The 27,194-nt window shown below is 46.2% G+C and overlaps 1 protein-coding gene and 1 long non-coding RNA gene across 3 annotated transcripts; one reads left to right on the top strand and one right to left on the bottom strand.

The window, feature by feature from the left end:
• Positions 1-930: 930 nt before the first annotated feature.
• On the bottom strand, positions 931-27,037 carry TNS4 (tensin 4). Of its 2 annotated transcripts, none has more exons than XM_077314854.1 (13): positions 26,802-27,037; positions 18,765-19,330; positions 14,582-15,026; positions 13,317-13,714; positions 12,945-13,031; positions 11,650-11,757; positions 10,655-10,750; positions 9,590-9,667; positions 8,161-8,232; positions 6,149-6,317; positions 4,101-4,169; positions 3,083-3,109; positions 931-1,845 (listed from the first exon to the last, which is right to left on the bottom strand). In XM_077314854.1, exons 2-13 carry the CDS (start codon positions 19,216-19,218, stop codon positions 1,716-1,718), a joined length of 2,133 nt encoding a protein of 710 aa, XP_077170969.1. In that variant the 5' UTR covers positions 19,219-19,330; positions 26,802-27,037; the 3' UTR covers positions 931-1,715. The 2 variants fall into 2 exon arrangements, with proteins under 2 accessions (XP_077170969.1, XP_077170970.1); XM_077314855.1 differs by having other exon boundaries at positions 14,582-15,023.
• LOC143826192 (uncharacterized) lies at positions 13,662-17,058 on the top strand. The gene is made up of 3 exons (XR_013227029.1): positions 13,662-14,026; positions 14,520-14,678; positions 15,846-17,058. It is a non-coding gene; the product is annotated as an uncharacterized LOC143826192 (long non-coding RNA).
• Positions 27,038-27,194: the final 157 nt, after the last annotated feature.

The raw sequence follows: 27,194 nt of genomic DNA, 5'->3' as shown, positions 1-27,194 counted from the left end.
CTGGGAATTGCAGCAAATACAGCTAAGGTTGGCTTTTATCAGTTGGCTTAATCCAGTTTTAGCTCTAATGGGCCCTTTTGGCTCTAATGGGCCCTTCTCACTTGCTACCTGGTTGGTGACTTTGTTTTAATGAAGAAGTATGCACACACATCAAAGTTTATACCCGGAAATTAAACTTTGTTGGTCCTAAAGGTGCCACTGGACTTCAACTTAGTTCAGCTCCTTCAGGCCTACCCGGCTCCCCACCCAAATGAACAAAGCTGACCAGAAGAAAGTCAACTCCTTTGAAATGTGGTGCTGAAAGAGAGGTGCATGGATACAGTGGACAGCCCAAAAGACAAATAAGCAGGTCTTTGACCAAATTGAGCCTGAACTCTCCCTGGAAGGTACAATCATAGAATCATAGAGTTGGAAGGGGCCATTCAGGCCATCTAGTCCAACCCCCTGCTCAACGCAGGATCATAGAATCAAAGAATCATAGAGTTGGAAGGGGCCATTCAGGCCATCTAGTCCAACCCCCTGCTCTACGCAGGATCAGCGTAAACGTAGGGGTCTGTACCTTGGTCATACTACGACAGCCTTTCTCAACTTTTTTTAACCCCTGAAGTGTTGTTCTCTGCCATGATAGCTCTCTGCGTGACCTTGGAGGGACTGGCCCTTTGGGTTGTTGCAGTGAAGATAAAATAGAGCTCATTTATCCCATGTCAGCTGGCCACACCTCCCTGCCACGCCCCCCGGAAGTGACATGTCACCAGAAGTGACATCACTGTCTGCATTAACAGGCAGGCTCAAGGAGGGCTGTGGAGGAAAAAACAGGAGGCAGTGCAGAAACCAACAGGAGAACTAGGTGCAGAAACCACGAGAGAGCGTGCTCATGCCTGGGCAAGGGTGAAGAGAAGAAGCAACCGGTTCCCTGTCTTGTGGCCGAATCCTTTAAATCAGGAGGGGAACGGCTGTGGATCTCCTCTGGGGTTCCTGCGGACCCCTGAGGGTCCCTGGTTGGGAATCCTTGAAATAGAGAGTAAACCAAGGTTGTAAGCTGCTTGAGGTCCCCATTGGGGATAAAAGCAGGGTATAAACACCTAAAACAAATAAATACCCAGTTAAGTACATGAAATAGCCAGTAAGTACCCGGTACACTAATACAGCTGTGTTTAATTTGCTGCCGGGGGAAAAGAACTGTATTTTTGCGACCAATAAAACAAATATTGGGCTGCCCTGTTCCAAACAATGGGAGGAGAGAGACAGATAACATACATCAAAGGTCCGGGTTTCAGACGAGATTTCAGTAGATCGGCTTAGCAGTCAGGCAATATTATAATTGGCAAGCCCTTGTTATTGTCACGGCAAACGGTGCAATCTTGTGTGCGGCAGGGCAGTCGTTTCCGTGGGCCGAATCTTTACATTTCTTCTTTAATAGCGGCCCCCCCCCCCGCAAATAGATAAAAAACAGGAAGACAAGGAAATTGGATTTTTGGCCCCATAACACAGCAGAGCAGGAGTCAGCGGGTCAGATCTCCCTGTCAACCGTCCCCCTTTTCTATGATCACATTTCGGGACCAGCCTCCTTGCAGAGAAGCTTGTACTCGTCTGGCGTCTCAAAATGCCACCCTTGAGCATCTATCAAAGTTCAGGGGAGTCGGGGACTTGGGGGGTCTGTGAAGGGGTGGGGTGGGGGACAGCTGGGAAAGGCCGTGCTCAGCGTTCGGGACACCTTAAGCAGCAGGTAGAATTTTCTTCACAAAGTCAACCACGTGAGAAGCCGGATGGACAGGGTCGTACTCCGCAAAGATGTGGCAAATGTTCTCGGAGTCGGACGGGCTCTTGGCAACGACGCCAAAGATCCTGTGGCGAGAAAAGGGAGAGGGACACACATCCTGAGGAGAGACGCTTATATCCATATGTGATAAAGACCTGGCTTCAGAAAACGGGCAGACAGGGCAGGGCGTTACACCGTGGATTCATTCCGCGGTTTTTCCGTACACTTATTTTGCGTTCATTTAATCTGCTTCTGGTAAGCATGGGAGAGAGGGAAAGCCCATTTTCATTATTTTTATTCTCCCCTTCTCAGTGCCTTTAATGCGTGTTTCCCCCTGATGTGTTTTATTCTTACACCTCTGCCCCTAGTCCCATCTAAGTTGACATGGTAATCTCCAAAGGATGGGAGAAAGAACCGCTCAGGTTGTTGTGCCTATAATAGGTGCAGGAATGTACAAAGGTGCTGGAGGTATAATGCAAAAAAGCATCAAAAATGTTGTAAAGAAGATTCAGTGTAAAGGAAAATGATTCATGAATAGCAACACTCACGTAGCTGCAGAACTGGATAAGAACAATGGAAATTGGAGACTATCGACTCCTATCCAGCTTGGTATCGTGGTTAAGAGTGGTAGCCTCTAATCTGGAGAACTGGGTTTGATTCCCCACCCTTCCACATGTAGCCAGCTGGGTGAACTTGGGCCAGTCGTAGTTCTCTTAGAGCTGTTCTCACAGATCAGTTCTGTCAGAGCTCTCTCTGCCCACCCCTCCCACTACCTCACAGGGTGCCTGTTGTAGGGACAGGAAAGGACGGTGATTGTAAGTCACTTAGGGACTCCTTTGGGTAGTGAAAAGTGGGGTATAAAAAAGCAACTCTTTTTCTTCTTCACTGTTTGGCCCAGTACGGTTGCCAGCTCTCTATTGGGACATACCTAGAGATTTGGGGAATGGATCCAGAGGAGGATGGGGTTTGGAGAGGAAAGGGACCTTAGTGGAGTATGATGCCATCCAGAGTGGCCATTTTCTCCAGGGGAACTGATCTCTGCCACCTGGAGATCAGCTGCAATCCCTAGAAGATCTCAAGCTACTGCCTGGAGGGTGGCAACCCCATGAGCCTCTGAGGTTGGTGGAAGAATTTTTTTTAAAAATGCAACCACACCAGCAGCATGGTTGCTTGGGGCAAACGCCCTGGAGCAATGCCATGTTGCTGGCATAACAGCAATGGGAAGTGCCAGAATCTGCCACTGTCCCTTGCACCCACACTGCCCTCTGCATTCTGGCAGACCTGTCATGATCTATCAGTCCCTCCCCTCCCAATTTGGCTTACCTGGAAGTCCTGGAAAATTTTTGCCACCTTTGGGGGAAAAAAAGAGGAAGTTAAGACTTCACATACATCATAGCATACCTTTGCCATAGCATACCTTCCCTCAGCCTAGGTGAAATAACCAGAAGCTTTGAAGAAGACAGTTTTAGTACACCTAACATTTAAAACTTTTCTTTATGCAATGCAGTTTTGCAGTTAGGTAGATCTTTGCTACTGTACCCCGAGGTTCCTAATTGTTGTCCAGCTAAAATTCTGTCCCGGGCTTCTTTTCCCCCTCACTTTCACTGTGCGTTTCTGTTGGGTTTTCTTTGTTGTTCAAGCTTTGATTTTCCTCCTCTCGGTGCTCAGTTTGCTTTCTGGCTACCGTTCTCCTGAGTTTTCTGAAAGTGCTTTTGGGGGCAATTCCCCTTTTGTTTGGCTTCCAAGCCAAAGATCATTCAAAAGTGTACAGATTCCCTCAGGTTTTCATCCCACCCTTTTGACTCTCCACAAACGTTCCTCCCTACCCACATCAATGTTGTTCCACAAACTCTGCACCTTTCACCATCCTTCCCCCCTTCATTGGTGTACAAGTTCCATTTCCCCCTCATTTAATTTTTTTTTTACAAGTGGTAAAAGTCTATCAATATGAAACTATCGCTAGTCTCCAACCGCTGAATAAATAAAATTAGAATGACAGGGGGAATTTAAAAGGCACTGCACAAGGTTTAGTTCCCTGCTGGTATTAGCTTAAAAGGGGGATCAGAGAGGAAGCAAACAGCAGCATCTCCAGTGCAAAAAGCAATAGGATTTCAGTGCTGCATGCGGACAAATTAAGGAGAGGATTGTCAGAATGGAATGAAATTGACAGGAGATGTAAAGAAAGAGACATTTTCCCCTTTAAGTCTTTAGTGAACATAGTTGGAGGGGGAACTATTCATTACAATATGTGAATCAAGGGGGAAATGGAACACTATAACATTTGGATTTGGCCAATTAAATGTTATTCCAGGGCCCATTGTAGATGTGTTTTGACACTTACTTCCGTTGTTCTGGATCCAAGTCACAGAAGCTGATGGTAGCCAAAGGGTAGTGCTGTCTGAAAAAAACCCTGCAGAGAAAATGCATTGTTAAATATCAGCGTATGGAGGAAAACAGACGAGATTATTTAGTAAGATCTATTACTAAGAAACAGGTTGACCTAGGGCCATTTCGCACGGCTTCAAAATAGCACAATGGTTGCTAATTGAAAACGCTACTAATTTGCCTTAACGCACGACGTCGCAGACAATCTGCAACACTCCTGAAACCAATCAGCAAAAAGCGCTTCGTTGTAGCGCTTTCAGGGGAATCCAGAAAAGTGGATTCACCCTCCGGATAGCGATACACTCCTGCAACCAATCTGCAACACTAGCGCTAAAGACCTGTGCGGGGGGGGGGATTTTTTTTTTATCACTCGAGGCAGCGTGCCAACGATCATGCAATCAAACGACAGCTCACATTAGGCAGCTGGATGGGTCTCTCCGTTGCAACGAATCTACCTAGATTCGTTGCTATGGGTCTGTTTTTTTTAAAAAAACCTTTCTTAAAGGGAAAGGGGCTGTTTGGGAGCATGCTAACGGCTGCCTATTGGCTGCTTTACGGCCAGGGGCGGGACGAGCTTGGCAATAGCGCTTCCTTTCTAGCGATTTCTGCCGAGACAGGAAGCCTGTGGGAAACGCTAAAAAACGCAACTGATTCCACTACAAAGGCAGGTATGCATAACGACGAATTCCACTATTTTAAATGGCGATTTTTCATTCCGCAAACAATTTGCAACAAAGATCCCCGTGCGAAAAGGCCCCTAGTGTTAAGAATTCATTTTTGTCTGTTTGCATTTTATCCTTCCCTTTCACCAGGGAGCCCAGGGCAGAATATAAAGTGCTCCCTAAACCACTTCATCCACAAAAACAATCCTATAAGGTAGGTGAGTCTGAAACAAAGCCACTGGCATGAAGTCTTCCAGTGATTTGGTTTGATTTACTTAATTTATACCATCTTTGCTTTAGGAACCCAGGCAGACCAATCCTACGCACGTTTACTCAGAAGTAAGTCCCACTGAGGATACATAGGTCTGAAGCTTAATTAATATATTCTATTTATCAAAACCTTGGCTCTTGCCCTTGATAAGTCACTAATTCTATTCCTCCTTTGGACAGAATTGTGAGTGTAAGCGCATACTGCAGTTTTTAAAAATGTAACTTTCTATGGTTAGTTGCTAGCCCAGATACATTCCAGAGGGATAGGCATGTCTATCTGCAACAAACCCGGAAGTCCTGTGGCATCTTAAAAACTGACAGATTTACTGCAAATCTGTACATAGCCATTTGGATAGCTGAAAGGGGTCAAAGCTCACTTGTCTACCACTAGAAAAGCTGGTGAGATTCACAAGCCTATGTGTTCCTCCGCATTACCATTTTCGTTGCTTGTGAGTCTCGATTACTTCTTTTGTTCCTTTTACACACTATGTTTTGCTGCCTCTAGTGGTCAATTAAATATTACATCACTTTACGTCTGGCATAAAAATCAGCACTTTAAATCTGCAGGGAGATATGCAGAACGTACAGCAATATCATATCAAATCAACCGCCAGAGGAAGCAAAAGATATGTGGGGCACACAAGCAACAGGGACACACAAGCAATGAAAATGAAAATGCAGAACAGTCTAACACAGGATGCTATTTTACAATAAAGCGCCACAGCCAGCAAAAAAATGGAAGGGAAGGGAAGGGAAGGGAAGGGAAGGGAAGGGAAGGGAAGGAAGGAAGGAAGGAAGGAAGGAAGGAAGGAAGGAAGGAAGGAAGGAAGGAAGGAAGGAAGGAAGGAAGGAAGGAAGGAAGGAATATCCTCTATAAAGCACTGGTATGTACATGGGGTCCTTAGGCAATGATGCAAAAATAGTAGTGATACAAGTCAATAGGACAGTCTCTGCTTTCATTTGAGAAATGTTTCCCATCCCAGTAATTTCCTGTCCCAAAGACTTCCATCTTTCTTATCCCAAACAGTTCACCTGAATTGAACAGCAATGTGCCCCAAATCAGTTTCCTTACTTTCTCTGGATGTCGGTCAAGGTAATTCCTTGCTCGGTGACTTTGAAATGGACAACGGTGGGTGTGGGCGGAGTCTCCAGTTCAAAGGTGGAAGACACGGCTTTCTGAACTGCCGCTTTGCCAGTGAGCGTCTCCGTTGTCACCGAGTGCAGGTACAGGAGATTGCAAACTGCAAGACAAGAAGAAGATGAAAAAGAAGAAGAGAGAATTACTGACACATTGTGGTTACTATTAGCTACCACTAGCCTTTTGAAATTAAAACAGAAGTCAAGAAAGGGCACTCAAAATACTGAAACCCCACTGCATTGGGTGGCGGCGGGGCCATGATGGTATTTCTCACTTTCAAAAGAAACATAGCTGGATACACATTTCTGCACTGAACCTCCATGCTACTTAAAAAAAATAAACAGAGTATTAAAAGATCAGGTATGGGGTGGGGATTAAAGAAGGCGCAAGCTGACACATCTGTACTGTGACGTGGATCCAGAATAACACATCTAAAATAGAATAATTGGCCCTGGAATAACATTTAATAGGCCAAATCAATTCAGTATTACAAATCAATTTGATATTGTATCTCTATGTATCCAGCATAAGAATCTGCAATTTAAATCTGCAGGAAGACATGCTGGACATAAAATAATGCAATATTGAATCGAACACCAGAGGGAGCAAGACACTTGCAGAACAGAAGGCATCCTCCCCTCCTTCCCCAAGCAATGAAGGAAAAGAGAATGCAGAAAAGCCCCATATCAGTTCCTCCTGATCTTTACTGATTTTCTCCCCATTTCCTTGAACTCTCTCAAACAGGCTGCCAAGAGCCAGGAAAATGAATACAATTTATTTATATTTATTTATTTATCATTGTATTTGTTGACTTCTACTCCCAACCCGGCCGGCTTCTGGTGGTTTACAATAAGACTTGAGAAAATATTCTTTGATTGATAGCTCCATCCATTCTTGTTACTGGTAGGAGTGTATTAGATGAGTTGATTTTTCCCATTCATTTGGAAACAAATGCTCATCCCTAGCTTGAGCTAACATGACCTATGGCTGTAAGGAGATTTCCTGGGCTGGTCTCCCCATGGTGCTGCACAGACTGAATCTCTGTTGATAAATCAAACTAAGTCCTGACTTCAGGGCTTATTTTAAATTTTTTCAACACAAAATCCTGTTGATGCTGATAGCAAGTAACAAAGAACTAGCGACCCAAGATTCATCCAGTTTCAATTCAGAAACTAAAAATCTTTTCCAACTTCTTTGACTATGTTCTGTATCCGAGCTGTTTGGGTTGCAGGCTTAAAAAACAAGCTGAAAAGGATTTTTTTCTGGATTGAAACTGGCTGAATACCAGGTTGCTAGTTCTTCTTTGTTACTTGCTATTAGCATCATCAGGGGTTTGTGTTGAAAAATTAAAAAATAAACTTTGAAGTCAGGACTCAGCTTGATAACAGAATTATTTATCATGTTCCCCTTGGCAACGAGAGATCACTGGCATTCTCCAGCCCACATGGAATTTGATTTTTTTTCCATTGTGGTTTTTCATCACCTTGGGTTCCCCCTTTTTTCTGTAGACTGAATTCCTGCCTGACATCTTTCAGGTGAGCTACTCTTACAACACAAAAAAACACTATCCATTAACTACCATAATTGGTCACACAGAAAGCCAATTACAACAGGTATTATTCGGAAAGGGGAGAGAGAAAAAATTAAGTTTCCCAAAAAGCATAATATTGGCTTCGAGTGATGAGTTTATGGGATCTCTTCCTAACAGATGCACAAGCTCAACTGAATTCCGTATCCCAAAAATGCATTTATAATTCTTTTAAGTTCATTATACAGCTGTATGTGATATCACTAGGACATTTATATCCCACTGCTATATCTGAAGATCTGAATCGAGGCTTTCGGATCAAGAATGGCAGCATAAAACATCAAGCCACAAGAATACAACCAAAGCCGTTTATAAAATAGACAGTGGAAATGTACAGGCATGCTCTTAGGACACTCACCGGCCACTTTCTTTGGAAGGGAAACCGTGGCTTCTGAGCCCATCGCAAGCTGTTCCTCTCCACCAATAAAATCTGAATCAGAGAGAAGGAGCCAAAATCACACTAGGAAAATGACCTGTGTGATTCCAACCGTCCACCAATTCCACAGGCAACCAAAATAAAAATTACAGGGCACTTGAAAAAATGATATCCCAATTTGTATCAATGTTGAATAAGAATGGTATCAGAGCTTTGCACATCTTTACTCAGCTTCCAGCCTAGAGGAGATGCATGCCAGCTCATGATGTCTGAGATTAACAGCATGAATTGTATCCAGAAGACCCCAAAATACTGGACTTTGATAACTAGGTTAAGCAAAACGCAAACGGCATTCAGTCCTGGTCAAAACAGCATGCTTATCATGCCTAAAATGCACTCAGGGGTGATCGTAATGATTTTGAGGCCCTGGGCAAAAGATCAGGATGGGGCCCCAGAATCAGTTCAGGAACCGGAAGGCTGAGCGACAAAACAGATTAAAATTAAAATGCAAATATTTATCATTCTGCGCACATTACGAAGATTAAAAACAATAAAACAAAAAATGTGAATCTGTGGATTACTGCAAGTACAGTCTCAATGGGTTGCACATGGTATGACCGGAGAATAAACATGTTTCAACCCAGTGGTTCTTCACCAGCAGTCAAATAAAATGTATGCACACATATAATGATACTTCATTACAATAAGACCAAGTTGGTGGCACCCACCAATATATAGTAAAAATTCCAGATGTGGAGCTCGTAATAACATATCAAAATTGCCAAGAACCACCCCTCCATCAAAGGCCAGGTTCAGTCCTGAGTGCGCATCTGGAATTAGGCATGCTTGGTCTGTGCAACCATTGAGACTGCACATGCAATATTGCAGAGACTCAGATTTGTATGTTCTAACGCTGTTTTTAGTCCTCTTAATCTGCACGTAATCGTGAATATTTGTATTTTAATATGTTTTGTTGCTCAGCCTTCGGGTTCCTGACTTGTAATCTCAGGCTGGGTTTTTGTTCCTTTTCTGTTTTTCGTTTTGCCTCAGAATCCTTGCCAACCCCACACCCACACCTGGCCCAAGCAAGTGGAAGTCCTTACCCCCTGTCTGGTGTCTCCCCCACCCAAGCATGGGGCCCTGGGCAGCTGCCCCTGCAGCCCATTGACTATGACCGCCCTTTTGTGCAATTCAGAGCACAATCCTTGGTAGTGGCCTTTGTTAAATTCCAATGTCAGACCCCCATCATTGCCTGCGATCCCTGCAGCCTGCGATAATTTCATTCCCGCTCAGTCCATCTGCCTGGAAAGACGCTTGAACCAAGACATTCGGAAGCAGATCTCCCTTCAGGTACGGTGGTTGAAACTTGTATCAATAAGGTGTCATTCGTCGCTTTAGTTCACAAACGTACCTTGGCTGGGGATCACCAGTTTGCAGGGCAGGGCCAAGGGCATGATGGTGTGTTGGTAGACAAAAGCAGAGAGGCTTCCTGCAGTGCAGAGACAGCATAAGAAGAAAGGGATTCAACACAAGCGTTTATAAACCTCAGCGTCTTACTTGTCTGAGCAAGCAAGGAACGGCTTAAAAGATAGGATTTTCATGCCACCTCTCCAGTGCAAGGTGGTTTACAATTAAAATGGTATATTAATATAGAAACAAACAAGACAAGCCTTTATTTAGAAGAAGAAGAAGAAGAGTTGGTTCTTATATGCCGCTTTTCCCAACCCGAAGGAAGCTCAAAGCAGCTTACAGTCGCCTCCCCATTCCTCTCCCCACAACAGACAGCCTGTGGGGTGGGTGAGGCTGAGAGAGCCCTGATATCACTGCTCGGTCAGAACAGTTTTATCAGTGCCGTGGCGAGCCCAAGGTCACCCAGCTGGCAGCATGTGGGGGAGCGCAGAATCAAACCTGGCATGCCAGATTAGAAGTCCGCACTCCTAACTACTACACCAAACTGGCTCTCTTAAAACAGACTTCTGTCTGAAATAAAGATGCCAGCCTCCAGGTGGGACTTGAGCATCCTTCAGAATTACAATTCATCTCTAGACTTACAGAGATCAGTTCCCCTGGAGAAAAGGGATGCTCTGGAAGGTCTTTGTGGCCTTGTACCCTGCTAAGGTCACTGTTCTCCCCAGGTGCCATTCCCAAATCTCCAGGAGCTCCCCAATCTGGATTTGACAAACCTACCCCTACCTGACAACCCAAGTCCAGAAGCAGACCATGAAACCGCTGGAGTGATAAAGCCCTCTAATCAAAACCCTGGGTGCAAAGAAACATTTTGGCCTAGCACCGAACAGAGAGCAAGCAGGGTGCGGGCAAGTTTCAAGAGGGAGGGAGTTCCAAAGGTAAGAGACCACCACTGAAAATTCCCCAGCCCAGATACATTGTACAGGTACCCCCAGCGATACCCCCTCAACCAATAACAGTGAGGGTCACAGTTTTATAATGCAGTCTTTATAATGCACAGTTGTCTTACCAAAATAGGGTTCTTCATCAGCCCCTTTAAGATGAACTCCCCTTGTGGAAGATTCAATGAGGAAGTGCCTGATGGATTCAGGGCCATGGTCCTCCCCTTTAAAAGAGAAACACCTAGAGCTGAAACTTTTAAACATAGACGCATGTGTCTCACAACTGGAGTCCTGCAAAATTCCATTCTGAAGTGACTTCAAAAGCTGACGCTCCCTTTATATCCTTTCGTTCCTTCATTTTTCCTGCTTTAGATTTGCAGGCAATGATTTTGTGCTTTGAAATCTTAAAACAAATTAAGGAACAGTCATTCTTAAATGAAAAATAAGTAAGCGCACAAGAGAAATTCTGCTCTCGGGATTCAGTTAATAGTACTTAAGTTATAGGCAAACCTAGGCTGCCCATTTCAAATAAAAGGGATTTGGTTTGAGAATAGTTGTTCCCCTATTATTAATTTTCAAGAAGAAGAATTGGTTTTTATACCCCGCTTTTCAATACCCAAAGGGCTCTCCAAGTGCCTTCCACTCCCCTTCCCTTCCTCTCAGCCCCTCCTCCCTCACAGGGTGTCTGTTCTGGGGAGAGGAAGGGAAGGTGATTGTCAGCCACTTTGAGACTCCTCCAAGCAGAGAATAGCAAGGAATAAAACCAACACTTATTCCTCTTTTTAGTTTGGACTGTTATCTTAGCCTATTTAATTGTATTTTACCGCTGTGAGCCAGCTGGCCTTAGACCAGCGTAAATGTAATAAATAAATAAAAACCTTTTACTGACCTGGCAACTAATATTTAATGTCTACCTATTCCCCTCCCCTTCTGCCATCTTTCTCTTTCTCTACCTGTTGAATATGTAGGTACTTCAGTGGCATGGACAAGAGGGATAACTGCAAGGATCGGAAGATAGTTTGCTCTGACCTCAACCACAGGCCTGGCGGAAGAGGGCAGGCCCCGCGGAACTGTAATAGTAGAGAGGAGATGATTCCCTCCCCACCAAGAGAACTCCTAGTACCTGTTTTGCTGTTAAGGACTTTCATGGCCAAGCCAAAGGAGCCACGGAAAGAGGTGCTATCCCGCATGATGAAAGTACCAGGGGGTTCATCCAGCAGCAGCTGAACAGCTGTTTAAACACGAGAAGGAAGGAAAAGGTTATCCAAAGAAGGGTGTCATTTTATGAGTATATTTGCTCTCCCTAGTATGGACGGACAATGTCTAAAGAGTAGTAGCGGGAGAGGGTGGTGGAAACAGACCTATGTCTGGAATCCCATATGGAGGTCCAGGGCTCATTCTGCATACATTGGATAATGCACTTTAGAACCTGTTCCGCACAGTTGCAGAAAATTCAACTACAAAAGCACATTGATAGTGCATTATTCAACATGTGCAAAACTGGCCCAGGAGCCAAGTGGGGGAAAGGCCCTTCTGACACCTATTTTGATCCCCATATATTGTTCTTCCTTAGAAGAAGCCTGCCCCATGCTTTCTATTCTTAAGTGTCCCTAGGAAAAGGAAATGTCTTTGCTGATAGGAGGACAGAACAAAAATATTCTGAATCAAACATGGGATACAGAATCCAGAATTTGCTTCTGATGTGCAGAGAGGGGAGAACATAAGGCACCTTCAAGGGAGAAGTGCTAAATGGAACAGGAGTTCCCCTAACCGGAGAGGAGAAAGAGAGTCTAGGGAGGAGGGGCTGGAAAGAGAAAACAACAGGTAGGAGAACAGTTAAGCAAACCCTCCCGTTCAGGGCTTCTTCCCTGCAAAGGTGCCCCTTTCTCCTCTTCAGAGGATAATTTCATTCCAAGCTTTTAGGCTATTACTCTGATCCAGCAGGACAAATTCTAATGGTCTAGAGCAGCCTCTTCCAACTTTTTGACTGTGGAGGAGCCCCTAAAACAATGTTTTGGGCTTTGAGGAACCCTGAAAGTGACGCCAGCTGGATATGCCTCCTTGCCACACCCCATGATGTTCCAGGTCAACAGAAGTGACATCACCACCCACATTAAAAGGCAGGTTCGAGGAGGACTGAGGGGAGGGGAGAGAGACAGAAGGTGGTTTAAGCCGGGAGTAGACATGCAGGCTCCACACCCTCCCAGGAGCAGAAATCACTAGATAACTCATTCATGTTTGGGAGGGGAGCAATGGAGATGGCCAGTTCCCTAACTTGTGGCCTAACCCATTAGGGCAGGACAGGAAAAGCCACGGGGGCCCTCTGGAATTCCTGCAGACCCCTAGAAGTCCATGGAACCCTGGTTGGGAATCTCTGGTCTAGACATACAGTCTTTACCCTAACTGGCCTTATTTTACCTTGGTCGCGTGTGATGCTTGGTTTGAACCAATATTTGGATGTGTCCAACACAAATTTCATGGTTGTCTGTGCCTCTCTGGGACAGCCTATAAGAAGAAATAAGTGAAGAGGAAGGTAATGAAAAGCATACTCGAATAATCGGAGAGGCAAATCCAATTCCTTTGGGATGGTGTGGTGGTGGTTAACACACTATTATAATTCGTTTGACCTCCCCCTCCCCTCAGTTGTTCACCGTTTCTTTAAAAATTAAGCAGCTCACAATTTTATTCTCTCCTCCCACTTTGCTCAGATAATGTGCTTCACAACCATGTCTGAATGCACTTGTTTTGAAACCAGGAAGCCTCTCTAACCCCGGTGAAAGAATGACTTACTTTCCCCAGATGACAAAGACGTCAGCGAGCTCTCAGAAGACGTCTTGCTGGAACTGCCGGTGCCTGAAACGGGGCCAGAACTTGAGGGGAGTATCTTTTGTCTGAAAGAACCCTGGTGAACCTTGGAAGGTTTTGTTGGCATCTCGTTGTATTCCAGACAACCGTTGACAAGCAAAAGAGGGATGGGGAATACGGAGTTTGCAGGAGAAAGAGGAGCAGGTGGGGTCTGTCCCTTCTGGAAGGACGGTGGGAGCGGAGAATTCACTTTCAGGGAGGGAATACCGGCAGAGCTGAAGACCTCCGAGCCTGAAGCGTTCAGGGGGACAACAGAAGAGCGACTTCCTGTAGACCTGGTCTGAAGGGTGTCCAATTCATTGGTGGGCAGTGACTGAGTGCTGCTGCAGGAGGAAAAAGGACAATACAAAACTGAAGGCAGATCAGTAGGATAACTGAATATTCGATCAGAACGAAATTTGCAGTATTTACTTCCTTTATTTATAGACCGCCTTTCAGCCCAACAGGGACCCAAATGGGCCTGACTTCATTCTCCTTTCCTGCATTTAATCCTCGCGACAACCCTTTGAGGTATGTCAGGCTGAGAGGATGTCGTCCAGTGAGATCCCATGTGACCCGTGGGGATTTGAACTTGGATTTCCCAGATCCTGGTCTGACACTTGAACCAGTACACCCTGCTGTCTTTTGCACATCAGGTAGGACAAACCGATGGGCTCAGCAATTGCTTACTGGGTGGGGGGAGAGAATCTCTGACCCCGACTTCCCCCGTACTTCAGGGGCAATTTCTGATGCCCAGAGGCAATGAATGTAGGCATGTTAAGGCCAACATAGCCCAAGGTGTGGTGAGGAGCACCAATCAGAGGTTGAGAGGGGACATGATTGCTCTCTTTAAGGCTTTGAAAAGTTGTCCCTTGGAGCAGGGATAGTCAACCTGTGGTCCTCCAGATGTTCATGGTCTACAATTCCCATGAGCCCCTGCCAGCAAATGCTGGCAGGGGCTCGTGGGAATTGTAGTCCATGGACATCTGGAGGACCACAGGTTGACTACCCCTGCCTTGGAGGAGGGCAGGGAGCAGCTCCTGTTGGCAGCAGAGGATTGGACCCACAGTACTGGGATTAAACTAGGTGTAGAACAGTACCTACTGGATACTAGTTAAAACATTTTCCGCCCTCTCTTGCTTGACTTAGGGCGGATAATGGGGGTCTTGACTTCCAGAAATGATGCCTTAGTCCCAAGGAAAAACGTTTACCTTCCAAGAATGTAACTGGTGTCCGACCCAGGACTCGTTGACATCACAGATGCTTCACTGCACCGCTGCTGGACCTTTCCATGCTGCAGGGGCTTCAGTAAGTTCTCGAAGTCCGGTGAGCTGGCCGGGACAGAGTTAGACCCGCTGGTGACAGCGCTGTTCAGATCCCGCTTTGGAATGGAGATGCTCGCAGATGCTTGGAAAGACATCGAGGATTGTCTCCCTGTAGGCAGGAAGTGTTGGCTGCCTCTGGGGTGGCCACTGCATAACAATGTGGTGTGGTCTCTGAGGCTGGAGCTCTCCCCCGAGTTTTGTCTGTGTGGAAACATTCGGACTTGGTTCAGGGGCGATACAGAGAGTGGAGTTCCGGAAGGACTCGCTGAATTCTGCAAGGACTCGGTGCATTTGGTTCTGGTGGGGGACATTTCGATATATTTTATATCTGCTTAAAGAAAAACACAAAGGGAAATAAACTCAGCTGGTAGCATTAACAGACAGGCCCGGCGTTCAATCGCCTTCCCTTCCCTCTCCCCACAACAGACACCCTGCGAGGGAGGTGAGGCTGAGAGAGCCCTGATATTGCTGAAGAAGAAGAAGAGTTGGTTCTTATATGCCACTTTTTTCTACCCGAAGGAATCTCAAAGCGGCTTCCATTCACCTTCCCTTCCTCTCCCCAGAACAGGCACCCTGTGAGGCAGGCAGGGCTGAGAGAGCTCTGAGAGAATGGGGACTGACCCAAGGTCACCCAGCAGGCTTCTAGTGGAGGGGGACGGGGGAATCTAACCTGGTTCTCCAGATTAGTCCTCCACTCTTAACCATGACAGCCTGGAGAACAGGAGGGGGAGTAGGGACATGATCGCTATCTTTAAGGATCTGAAAGGTTGTCCCTTGGAGGAGGGCAGGGAGCGGTTCCTGTTGGCAGCAGAGGAGAGGACCCAAAGGAATGGATTTAAACTAGAACAGTAATGGCTAGATATCAGGAATTTTATATCACCGTCAGAGTAGTTCAGCAGTGGAATAGGCTGCCTAAGGAAGTGGTGAGCTCCCCCTCACTGGTAGTCTTTAAGCAGCGGCTGGACAGATCCTTATCATGGATGCTTGAGGCTGATCCTGCACTGAGCAGAGGGTTGGACTAACTCAATGGGTCTACGGTCTGTCTCTGTTGGCACAGTCCTAGACAGAGTGACACCTTTCTAGGCGCTGTACCTCTGTTTAGTATTGCACCTTTGGCCATTCATACTCCCTCTCTGTCTTTAACATTCAGGCTGGCCTACTTCACAGGATTGTTGTGCTGATAACATGGAACAAAGGAGGACCATGTATACTACCCAGCATTCTTTAAAGGAAGAGTAGGATAAAAAAATGTGATAGCTATCAACGAATAATGTGAAAGGCACATTGCCTTGCGCATGGTGTGCATGCAAGACAGCCCAGGTCCAGCTAAGACTCAAGGCTGGCTCAAAACCTCCTGCCTCGTGCTGTTTGCTGAGCCCCTCCCTGACCTGGAAGGCAAACGTAACCTGTGCTCTTTCCAGAGCCCGCTGCTTGTTGGGACCCGCAGGAAAGGGTGAGGCGCACGCTTCATTTCCTTCCCTCGACAGCCCTGTCTGTACCTGATTCCAGATAAAAAGCATCTGGCTACTCCCTAGGAACACATGAGAGGTGAGCCCAAGGAGATTACGTATGCACATTTTAAAGGGGGGTCTTGCACATCACAGCACCGAGATGGGTGGCCATGTCAGTCCATCTGCAACAGCGGAAAAGAACAGGACAAGAGTCCAGTAGCTCCTTCAAGACTAACCAAATTGATGGCAGAGGAGGAGCTTGCGTGAGTCACTGCTCACTTGTAGCTGTGTTTGTCTGCAGAGTCTGCAGAGACCAAGAGTCTAGGAGCACCATAAAGACTAACCAAATTGGTGGCAGGAGAGGAGCTTTTGTGAGACTGCAGGGGAAGGCCATGGCAAACCACCCCAGCTTCCCACTTGCCTTGAAAGCCCCTTGTTAGGCAGGGACACTACTTGGAAGGGAGACCACCAAGGAAGGCTCTGCAGAGAGCTGATGGCTGATAAACAGACATTTTCATTCATTAAGTGACTCTGATACTTTATAGCTCTAACTTTGGAGCTTTTATTGGCTGCTATACATATATGTAATGAACTGGTGTGTGTGAAAACCAGACCTTTGAAGAAGGCCCGATAAGGGCCAAAACCTGTCAGTCTATTGGTTCATATTGTCTTGCAATAGCTCATGTGCTGTATATATGTTTTTAATTCCTAAAGGTTTTTAAATTGTGCACAATATTATATAATTTAAACATTTTATCCTTGTAAGGCAGGTTAGGTGGGGCAAAAGTAACTGTCATGGCCCTATCGAGTCTCCAATAAACAGATCCATTGTAAAGCAAGAAATCTCTTTATTGAAGGAAATAGCAAACAGAAGGAAGGGTTTACCTTGCTACAACTGAAGAACAAAACTACAAGCACATGACTCCGCCCTCCAATTTGAACCTTGGCACACTCATCAGTGTGCCAGGCTCTCATTTTCTTAGGCCAAGTGACCCAGACAAAATGCACACTACCTCCCAGACACTACATGAATTCCTAAGAGCACAGATCACTTTAGCAAAATCAGGCCAACAAGGTCAAAACAATAAAACAGCTGCTAATGAAAGAGCTGTGAAAAACCATCACACAATTAAGACAAAGGTAGAAACAGGTCAAAGCATTAAAAGATTGGAACAGGTTTAAAAAAAATCATAAAACTGATCAAGAAAGTATTACATGGCAAAGTCATGAAAAGAGACACTTGGGATCTTGACAGTAACTTGTCCAAGCAAGGCAATCAAGCTACCATGGCATAAAAGATGAGGGGGGGGGGAAGGAGTCTGTCCTAGAAGTAGGTAAATCTTCTACCTACCAGCTTCTCAGCTGTGTTACAGGTTGTTTTATCCAAAGTACTAGGAATTTCTTACCCAGGCTTAGTAACCCTTTCCCCAAAGGGGATAACAGAATGGTATGTGGGTCAAAAGACGTGGGCCAAAACATTTACCTGCATTCTTCCCATTTTGGGAAGGATTTATAGTAATAGGTTATCTGCGATGTGCAGAAGCCTTTAACTAAGACGAAAGGCATGTGTGGAATGGGGAATTATGTTTTATTTAAGACTTTGAGATTCCTGACTTGTAGTTCAAATATTTCTCGGGGGAGGTGAGATTCAAGTACTTGTAGTTCAAATATCGGTGGGGGAGGCAATGATAATCCCACCTTGTTTTTGGGCAGTCACCACATGGAACATGAGACATCCTTGGGATGGCATGATTAGTAAGTGGATGCGTCTGAACAAGCGTCATGCCAAGCCCATGGTGGGCAAAGTACCAAAAATGATCCTACGTTTAACTGGCACATGTCATCTGCTTATCATTTGGAAAAATCAGTCAGGCATGCTACAGCGAATGATCGTGCGAACGAATGGCTCAAAGAACAAATCTTCCCAAGTGGAACGAAACACAATGTAGATAAGAAAAGTCCAGCAAGACTCGGCCTAAAGGCCACCAAGACCAGCATCCTGATCACTCAGATACCTACAACAGGTAGGGCTGCTAACCTTCAGGTGGGTCCTGGCTATAACAATTAATCTCCAGGTAAGACGGATCAAGTCCCTTGGAGCAGGGGTAGTCAACCTGTGGTCCTCCAGATGTTCATGGACTACAATTCCCACGAGCCCCTGCCAGCAAACGCCTTGGAGGAAGTGACTGCTTTGGACGGTGGCTTTCTACACAGCTGAGATCTTCCTCTCCCCAAGGCCACCCTTCCCTACACTCCATCCCTCAAATCTCCAGTATTTACCAATCCAGAGCTGGCAACTAGTCACACCTTGTGCAGAATATAATATCCTTGGGGGGGCATTGTCTTAGGAAGGCATTAATACAATAGAGTGGTCATATTTTTCCCCCTATCTGGCAAATTCACCAGGACTTAACTCTGGGGAGGGGATTTGTGTGTACAGTCAGCCGAGTGCTTGTTCCCACCATTATTAAGAAATGGAGGATCTATGGACCAGTTTTCAGAAGGGTTGGCATGGACATTTGCTCATAAGCAATCCCTCCACATAGACAACTCTGGGCAGTTTTGCCATTCATTATCCCCACAACTCAGCTTTAAGACCCAATGACTTTCAAACATACCTGGGGAATCAGGGGCGTGCTTTTGCTCCCATGGGATAACTTCTGCAGGAGTCTGGGGTGCTTTGAACTGGAGAGGCTGAAAAGTGGGATCGATCTCCAGGATCAGACGGTTCAGGTTCTCAATGGATATATCCAGTGTAGGCGAGAATGGACTGGTTGGGTCTAGAAGTTCCTCTTGCAGACATTCATCTTCCGGGGCTGGAGACATCATCATCAGTGTGGTTTCAGTACTAGGCTTCCAAGAGCCAAAGAGTTCAGGCTTGGGCAATGAGCATCCTTTGGTTTGGCCAAGTGAGCTCTGCCTGTCCAAACCTTCCGTTGAGTAATAAAAGTACTTTGTGGGCAACGCGTGAGAAGACAAGTACCCATGCTTGTGCAAGCACTGCTCTTCCTGGGATGAAACACATATTGTCTGTCCAACCCGGACCACATGGTTTGGGATGACCTTCGACATCCTGTTTTCAAGCCTTCTTCTTCTTGCCCTTTGCTCCGGAAAGGGTTTGCCAAAACGTGTAAATTTTTGCTCTCGGGTCCGCTTCAAACAGGAAGAGCCATGTAAACCGAATCTTTAAAAGAATTGATAGAACAAATTGTTAGGTATGATCAAGAATGACCTCTAGGCTCAGAGCACCAAGGAAGGGACGGGGCCCGTTGGGGAGGAAAGCAAAGCTGTTTAGCACTAAGGGCGAGGGGCGAAGTGAATTTCGTCAGAGGCATGTTTGGCTGTTGAACTGACTTGAACATCTAACAAACAGGCTTGTACTGAGCCTTCACAAAAGGGCATTTGCAAAAATGGTGGCCAAACCAACCAGAAGCCATTAGCGTCTGTAAGGACAAATCAGGGCCCCCTTGCCTTCTCCAATCTGTGGACACATTCAGAATTCAGATAGGGCAATCAGCGAAGCAGAGCCATCCAGGAAATGACTGCCACAATCTACCTTCCCACAAGCTACTTTTTCAAAAATCTGCACTGCCAATCAAATCTCCAACAGCCAATCAGAACCCCGCCTGGGCAAATGCCTCAGTTTGCCCCTCTCATTTTCGAAAAATACTTGGTAGGCGCCATGGCAACCATGGAAACCACATTGGGGACCTCAGACATAGGTGAACTCTGTTAGGCTGTGTCAGAACATGGAGGCACAATGAAGTAGAACTGAACCTTAGGAAGGGATATGTTGAAGCCACCTGCAAGAGCCCCAAATAGGCTGATGAACAGACTAGCACTGCACTGAAAAATCAGCTGCCTGAACAGGGCATGAACCAAATGGCAAACATTCACGCCTGCCTGCTGAGGACTAGAACCTTGCGACTGATATTGGCAAGGAGTCAGTGAAGAGATTCAGAAAGGGGAGGGCTGGGTCTCCCTTTGCTGTGAAGGTCTGAAAAGGAGCATGAGTCACCTTGGAGGAGTCACCTTGGAAAGCCTCATTGCCATATCATGGACGCCTGCCCAAGAGATGCCCTACATGTTATGACACATTTTTGACTGCACTCTCTCCTCAACCCAAAGTATGCTGAATGTATGGGCTCTGTCACGGCCTGTATTGCACCAACAGAACCGTTTCCTTTTTTTGCAAAAAGGATGACTACGTAACAGAGTGCTTCATTTCACCATAGGCCCGGTTGCAGAGTAGCTGAAAGTCAAACACATGAAGCCACACTTGCTAACTAGATAGGGGCTATTAAGCTAAGCATTGGCTGGTTGCAGGACGATGCATGAGCCAAGAGAACTTGGCATAGTTGCAGCTTGTGCAAAGGCCATCGCAATAAAGAACACTTTGGTATAATTTTTAATGATGTTACGATGTACCTATGGAGTTGTAACATGTCCGGCCTGCCTTAGATCTGGCTTCTCACTCCCAGCAGATACTTGGCCCTCTGGTTGAACGGGGGATTAGGGAGGGGGAATGGGAATTGAAATGCTTGAATAAGAGGCCCCCATCTATATCTACGTATTGTTGTAAGGGGTGTTTTTTATGGGTTTTTATGGGGTTCTTATTGTATTTTATTGTTTTATTTCGTGTGAACCGCCGTGAGACCACTGGAAGACTGTCGGTATATAAATTGGATGGATGGATGGATGGATGGATGGATAGATGGATAGATGGATAGATGGATAGATAGATAGATGGATAGATAGATTTCGTGTCATTTGCTGATGAAAAGAAATACCGTATTCTCTGTCTTGCACATTCAGAAATGACAGTGAAAAACTGTATAGGGAATCACTTTTAAGGGATCTTCTGACTGAAGAGTTGAGTTTCCCTGGAGAAAATGACTGCTTTGGAGGGTGGCTTCCAGGAATTGTCATCTCTCTGTCCTCCCCAGACTCCATCCCTGAATCTCCAGGTCTATCCCAGGCTAAATAACCCTCCCTACCCTTCCCTTCCATGAGGCTGGGAGTTCGATCCCAGCAGCCGGCTCAAGGTTGACTCAGCCTTCCCTCCTTCCGAGGTTGGTAAAATGAGTACCCAGCTTGCTGGGGGGTAAACGGTAATGACTGTGGAAGGCACTGGCAAACCACCCCGTATTGAGTCTGCCATAAAAACGCTGGAGGGCATCACCCCAAGGGTCAGACATGACTCGGTGCTTGCACAGGGGATACCTTTACCTTTACCTTTACCCTTCCCCACCAGTGACCAGAGGGGACCTGGAAACCCCACATGCCTTGAATGCAAGCACAAAGCCAAGAGCAGTCTTATTGCTTCTGCTTGTGCCAGGACAGTTGCGCACCTGGTTCTGTGGCATCCAACCTACTTGGCATTCGTGCACACACTTCGCATGCATTCTCAGCACAGATCTGATTTTCGGGGCTTTAACCATGTGCGCGACATTCGGAAACAGCACTTCTAACTGCTCACAGCAACCATGATTGAAAGGTGCCCTCCAAATCTATACCCAAAGCAAAACGGGAACAGGCAACAGAAAAATCAGGGGAATACACTGATCTCAGGGACCCCTTGAGCGAAACAAGCCAAAACAAAGTTAAAGTTGTTTGACGCCTTGTCTTAGGCCCAGCCAAACTATCCCAAAGAGGGATTTCAAGTGGGCAGCCGTGTTGGCCTGAAGCAGGGGGGTGGAGGAGGTAAGTCTTGCATTGGGCACACCAGACGTCATGTCTGGCAAACACTGACTAACTGCCCTGGAGGCTGATTCAGGTGCACAGCCGTGTGGGTCTGAGGGAGCCGCTGGGAGAGTCAGGCAGAAAAGAAGCCTAGAAAACCAGCTAGGACACGATTCCCAAGAAGTTATATAACTATTGGACTTGAACAAACAAATCCTTCCTGTCATCGTTCCCCCCACCCCACCCCGCCCCCAAAAGATAACCTTAGGCTTCCCAATAAGCGTCCTTTTGTTTTGGGCTGTTCTCTCCTTTTTTTAAGGAAGGTTTACTGACAGGAAACAGAACCCGGGGCGTTTTTGCACACGGCTTTACCTGCACCGGAGCTGGTTTTTATCCATGTAGCACATGTGCCACAGGCCCCAAGCTTCCAGGGACCCCACACAATGCCTCCTCCCCATGGATCAGGGCCAGAGTCTCTTTCCTCCCCCCCTTTTCCTTCTTTAACAACACTGGAGTGACACCCCTTTCCACTGTGGGGGGTCCCCTCTGCCCACAGTCTGGCTTCTCCTGCCAAGATTGTACTCTGCTAGGGTCTTGCCGATCCTTAAACTGGTTCTGGTGCTACGGGCCCTGCAAATCCTTAAGCCACTCATGACTGGCACCCAAAACCTGGCATGAAGAGAGGTTCAGTGGCCCATCGAGAACCACCCACAGTCAAACTGCGGCCCTCCAGATGTCCATGGACTACAATTCCCAGGAGCCCCCTGCCAGCGAACGCTGGCAGGGGGCTCCTGGGAATTGTAGTCCATGGACATCTGGAGGGCCGCAGTTTGACTACCCCTGGTTTAGAACAATGAAGGACAGCTTTCCTGTTTTTTCCCCTTCACAATTAAGTTGGAACGGAGATGGGAGTATCTCAGAGAGCCATTGGAAACTCTTATCATGACCATCCAATGCATCTATGTCTGGGGCGACAGGGAGGCCCTGCTGGCGGGGCCTCATGGGAATTGTAGTCCATGGACACCTGGAGAACTTCAGTTCCATCAATCCAATGCAACGGGAATGTGCACTAGTCACAATCCTCTTGATACAAGCCTTGTGCAACCAGGAAAAAAACATACACATATTTACCCTGAATCCATATGCATATAATAAATCTGTGCACTGTCCTTGGTCACACAATTTGGTGAAGGCCTGTATCGAGAGACTGCGAAGCATGGGGGCTGGGACCATGGGCACAATTAAAGAACAGCTTGAGAAAAAAAGAGAAAGATGGGATACTTTGCTCCGAGAAATCTGTTCCGACAGCCTCTGCTAACCCTGAAAGACTGCACAGGCAAGGTATTGCTGGGTCAAGAATTCACAAGGCGATATTTCAAAAGCAATTAAAGCATTAGACACTGCGCTGAGCAAAAGCCAAGAAGAGAAAAATCCTGCCTGCAGGCTCATATTCCAGCAGCGGGAAAAGAGGAGAGAGCAACCCGTCTTCACTGGGAAAGGCAATCTCAGAGAGATAGTGGTGGGTTTGCTCTTGAAAAGTGCTGAGAATAAGCAGAGAGGGACAGGAAACCAGAAATAGAACCATTGGATCTGAAGGTCTCCAAGAAAGAGAAAAACCAAGAGACCCGGTGGCAGAGAAAGAGAAAGAGTGGACAGATATTCACAAATAGAGTACAGGCCATGCTGAAAAAAGCTGCACATTCCATGCAGATGTATCACTCGTGGACAAAGGATTTAATTGACTGACTCACTCATTTAATTTATACCTCACTTTCCCCACAGCGAGGACCGTAGTTTAATCCTGGGCCTAAGATTCTGAAGAGTGAAAATTTGTTGGTGTTGAAGGTTCTACGGGACCCAAACTTTGTTCTCCTGAGGTAGGTTAGGCTGAGAGTGTGGCAACATGGGATGGAGCCTTGTGCCTCCTACACACACACACACACACACGAGAGGATTCAGAAGAGATTGATGAGAATGATGCGGGGCCTGGGGACCAAACCCTATGAGGAAAGGCTGAGGGACTTGGGGATGTTCAGCCCAGAGAGAAGGAGGTTGAAAGAGGACATTATGGCTTTCTTTAAGTATTTGAAAGGTTCCCCTTGACAGCAGAGGAGACGACCCACACAAATGGCTTTAAACTACATGTAGAATGATATTGGCTAGATATCAGGGGGGGAAATTTCACACTCAAGAGTAGTTCAGCAGTGGAATGGGCTGTCTAAGGAGGGGAGGAGCTCCCCTTCATTGGTGGTCTACAAACAGTGGCTGGACAGGTACTTATCCTGGATGCTTGAGGCTGATCCTGCACTGAGCCAGGGGTGGGACTAGATGGCCTGTGTGGCCCCTTCTAAGGCTATGGTTGTATGAAATAACACCCGGTCCCCAGCTTTATATGTGAAAAAGGCTCCATCCCATCTAGGTTTGCGATTGTTTGAACCATGCCCTTGAGACTGTGTGATAACCAAGACAGTTGTTGTTTCAGTCACAACTAAACAAGCCCTGGTAGCCATGGCAACCGGATGCCTCCATCTCCTTGGCACACCCTCTTAATCTGGGCGAGCCACAATGGACGCCAGTGATGATTAAAGCATGTGCAATCCGTGGACCCAGCCTCCCCCGTTCCACCTCACGTCTGGGATAAAAGAACGGCTGATAAGCCTGTTTGCTGCCCCAGCTCAGATTTCATGAGGGAAAACAGAAGGATGGGGACTGCTAGAGGCAGACCTGAACACCATCATTCGCAGCAAGGAAACTTTCCCCAGATGTGGTCAACAGGACATGCCTACAACGTGCAGGATTTCGGCTATGTGCATCAGCACTCACTGGCTTCCACCCAATGTATCAATTTCCTCCGTTTTTGTCTCAGGCCTTAGTTTCTGGCACCCTATGACCCTCCAGTTTTAGCAATAAGAGGTGGGTTCATAGTTCCCACATTCCGGTCTGTTTTCCATATGGTTGGAATGCCACTCATTATTGGGGGTCTTCAGCAACATGAGGACAACCAACCATACTGGACCAATAATCTATGTCTTCCAAGCACCCTCTTTCCAGCAGTGGTCAGTCACAAGTTTGGCCTGCTGGAAGTAATAAAATCCAGTAACTAGGATAATATATAAAATGGAGGGGTAGAGGGTGTAGTGGGGCTTTTTATCCTCTCCTCACAGAAAACAGGCCCAAAATCTTTAAGATGGTCTCTGAAGAAAGGGAAAACAGCTGTTGATAGCCACCACTGGCTTTAACACCACCGGGTGTCCAACAGAACATTAGGATGGGTTTTTGTAAGTGCAGCTCAGCCAATGGGAAAAGCTTGTGGAAGACCTAGCCGAATTTTAGACTAGGTAAGCATCTGAGAGGCATTACCTACGCACGAGGAGCCCAGTCTCAAATGCTGTTTGTCCCGTGTCCTCAACATGCAGGAAAGTGGCCAGGGAATCTATCCCAAATACAGGCAGCATCACGATGGGAAATCGTCATCTGCTAAACTGAAATTTGTCTGGCCAAAGCACTGAAGCCATGACGAGAGAAAAACATTGGCCATCCAAGCTACAGGGCCAGCAGGTAGCCGGTCTTCTTGGTTCTTTTTAGTCTTCCCTTTGCAATTATCAGCATGGTATGGCAGTTTATGGTGGCAGATGAGGATTTGGGAGACCTATGTTCAAATGCTCACAGGGAGCTTGGGCCTGGCGTTCTTAACTTAGCTTACAGGGTTGTTGGCGAGAACAAAAAAGTGGGAGCACTGTGTGTGTTGCTCCAAGCTCTTGGAGAAAGATCATAGAATCATAGAGTTGGAAGGGGCCATCTAGGATAAGGATCTGTCCAGCTGCTGCTTGAAGATGGCCAATGAGGGGGAGTTCACCACCTCCTTAGGTAATTGATTTCACTGATGAACAAATCTGACTGCCGAAATTTGTTCTACATGTAGTTTAAACCCATTACTGCGGGATCTATCCTCCTGCTGCCAACAGGATGAAAATGGACAGAGAGACAGAAGGGCTCTCTCTTCCCATGGTATCTTGAAACTATCACATCTCTTGTTGAATCTTCATCATCCTGTTGGTTTATTTTTTTACCTTGACCACCTTCTTTGCTCCTCCCCTCTTTCCTCACTGTTCTTCAATGCAGCCTAAATCCAGGCTTCTCCCAGACATTACATGCTTCCCAATGCATCACGTGCTGGAAGAATGGGAGAGCAGCTAAGGATTGTTATCCTGACCCATCAGGGAGGCACTCCTGCATTGCTCATGAATTCCATGATGCTCTTGAGTTGTCATTGTTATTGTTTTGAGCATCCATGGAAGAAGTATGTTTCTCAGTGAGCTCATGGACCTAAATAACGAGGTTCTGATGAAGAATCAAATCACTCTTCTACTGTGATTTCTCAAGTTCTGTGTAATTGCTTGGATTCTTCAACTCTGTTTTCATCCATTTGGAATGATTATTAAATATTTGAAAGAATACATTTAGCTTATATTTTGACTGTAATGGTTTTCAATTGCTTTCTTCCTACACGGTGTGGCCCATTCATTGCGCCCCTCTGGGTTCAGCCCACCCACATCTGCATAAACATACTCCACAAACCGATGGCTTCCTTATGTACATTATTGAGATGTTCTACAATGAAGAACAAAAAGTGAGAAAAAAAATTGTCCCCATACCTGTGGCATCGACACAGTAAGAAATGCTCTGGAGACATCGTGCAACTTTAGGACACTGATGCAAGTTTTGCAAAATAAAAAGTACCAATGCCCGGAACACAGGAAGAGTCAATGTTTTTTAGCACTGTGCTAAGATCTTTGCAATCTTTTGCCCCACTGAAATTCCCAAGATTAGAGTGCATTAAAGATCACATATCTAAATAGCCTAGAAATGACAGATCTTTCATTTTTTAAAAAAAATGCGATTTGTCAGTGTAGAACAAGAGAAAAGCAAGCAAAATAAATTTAAAAAAAAAATCAAAGCATTTTCCTTATTACCTCAATTGCAGCTATTGTTTCCTGATGCCTTCAGTCTCTGCAACGTGGTAAGAAGAAAGTGCGAGCAGATCTCAATGCCTTCAGGGGCCTGTTGCTTTTACGGTCGTCCTGTCCCGCCTCTGCTGAGTGATCTCATGGCAACCACACCTGCATTCTGAAAGGTGTGTCTCGGCTCGTGTCCAGCAGCGCGGAAAAAGCCGAAGGAGGAGGGCAACTATTCAGCAGACTCCCTCTGCAATTTATAGCTTTGAGCTAGCAGGAAGACACGGGGACTACACAATGCCACAGAAGCAAAAAATAGGGAAGTGGACCGGTCCATCTAAAGGGGGAGGAATCGTCCTCTTCTTCTCAACGGAAACAAGATCAACTTTGTGCATCGCAGGAAATGAGATT

The sequence above is a fragment of the Paroedura picta genome, chromosome 16 (assembly GCF_049243985.1).
Source record: "Paroedura picta isolate Pp20150507F chromosome 16, Ppicta_v3.0, whole genome shotgun sequence".
Lineage (NCBI taxonomy): Eukaryota > Metazoa > Chordata > Lepidosauria > Squamata > Gekkonidae > Paroedura > Paroedura picta.
The sequence above is the reverse complement of the archived record's forward strand: the minus strand, read 5'-3'. Positions and strand labels throughout refer to the sequence as shown.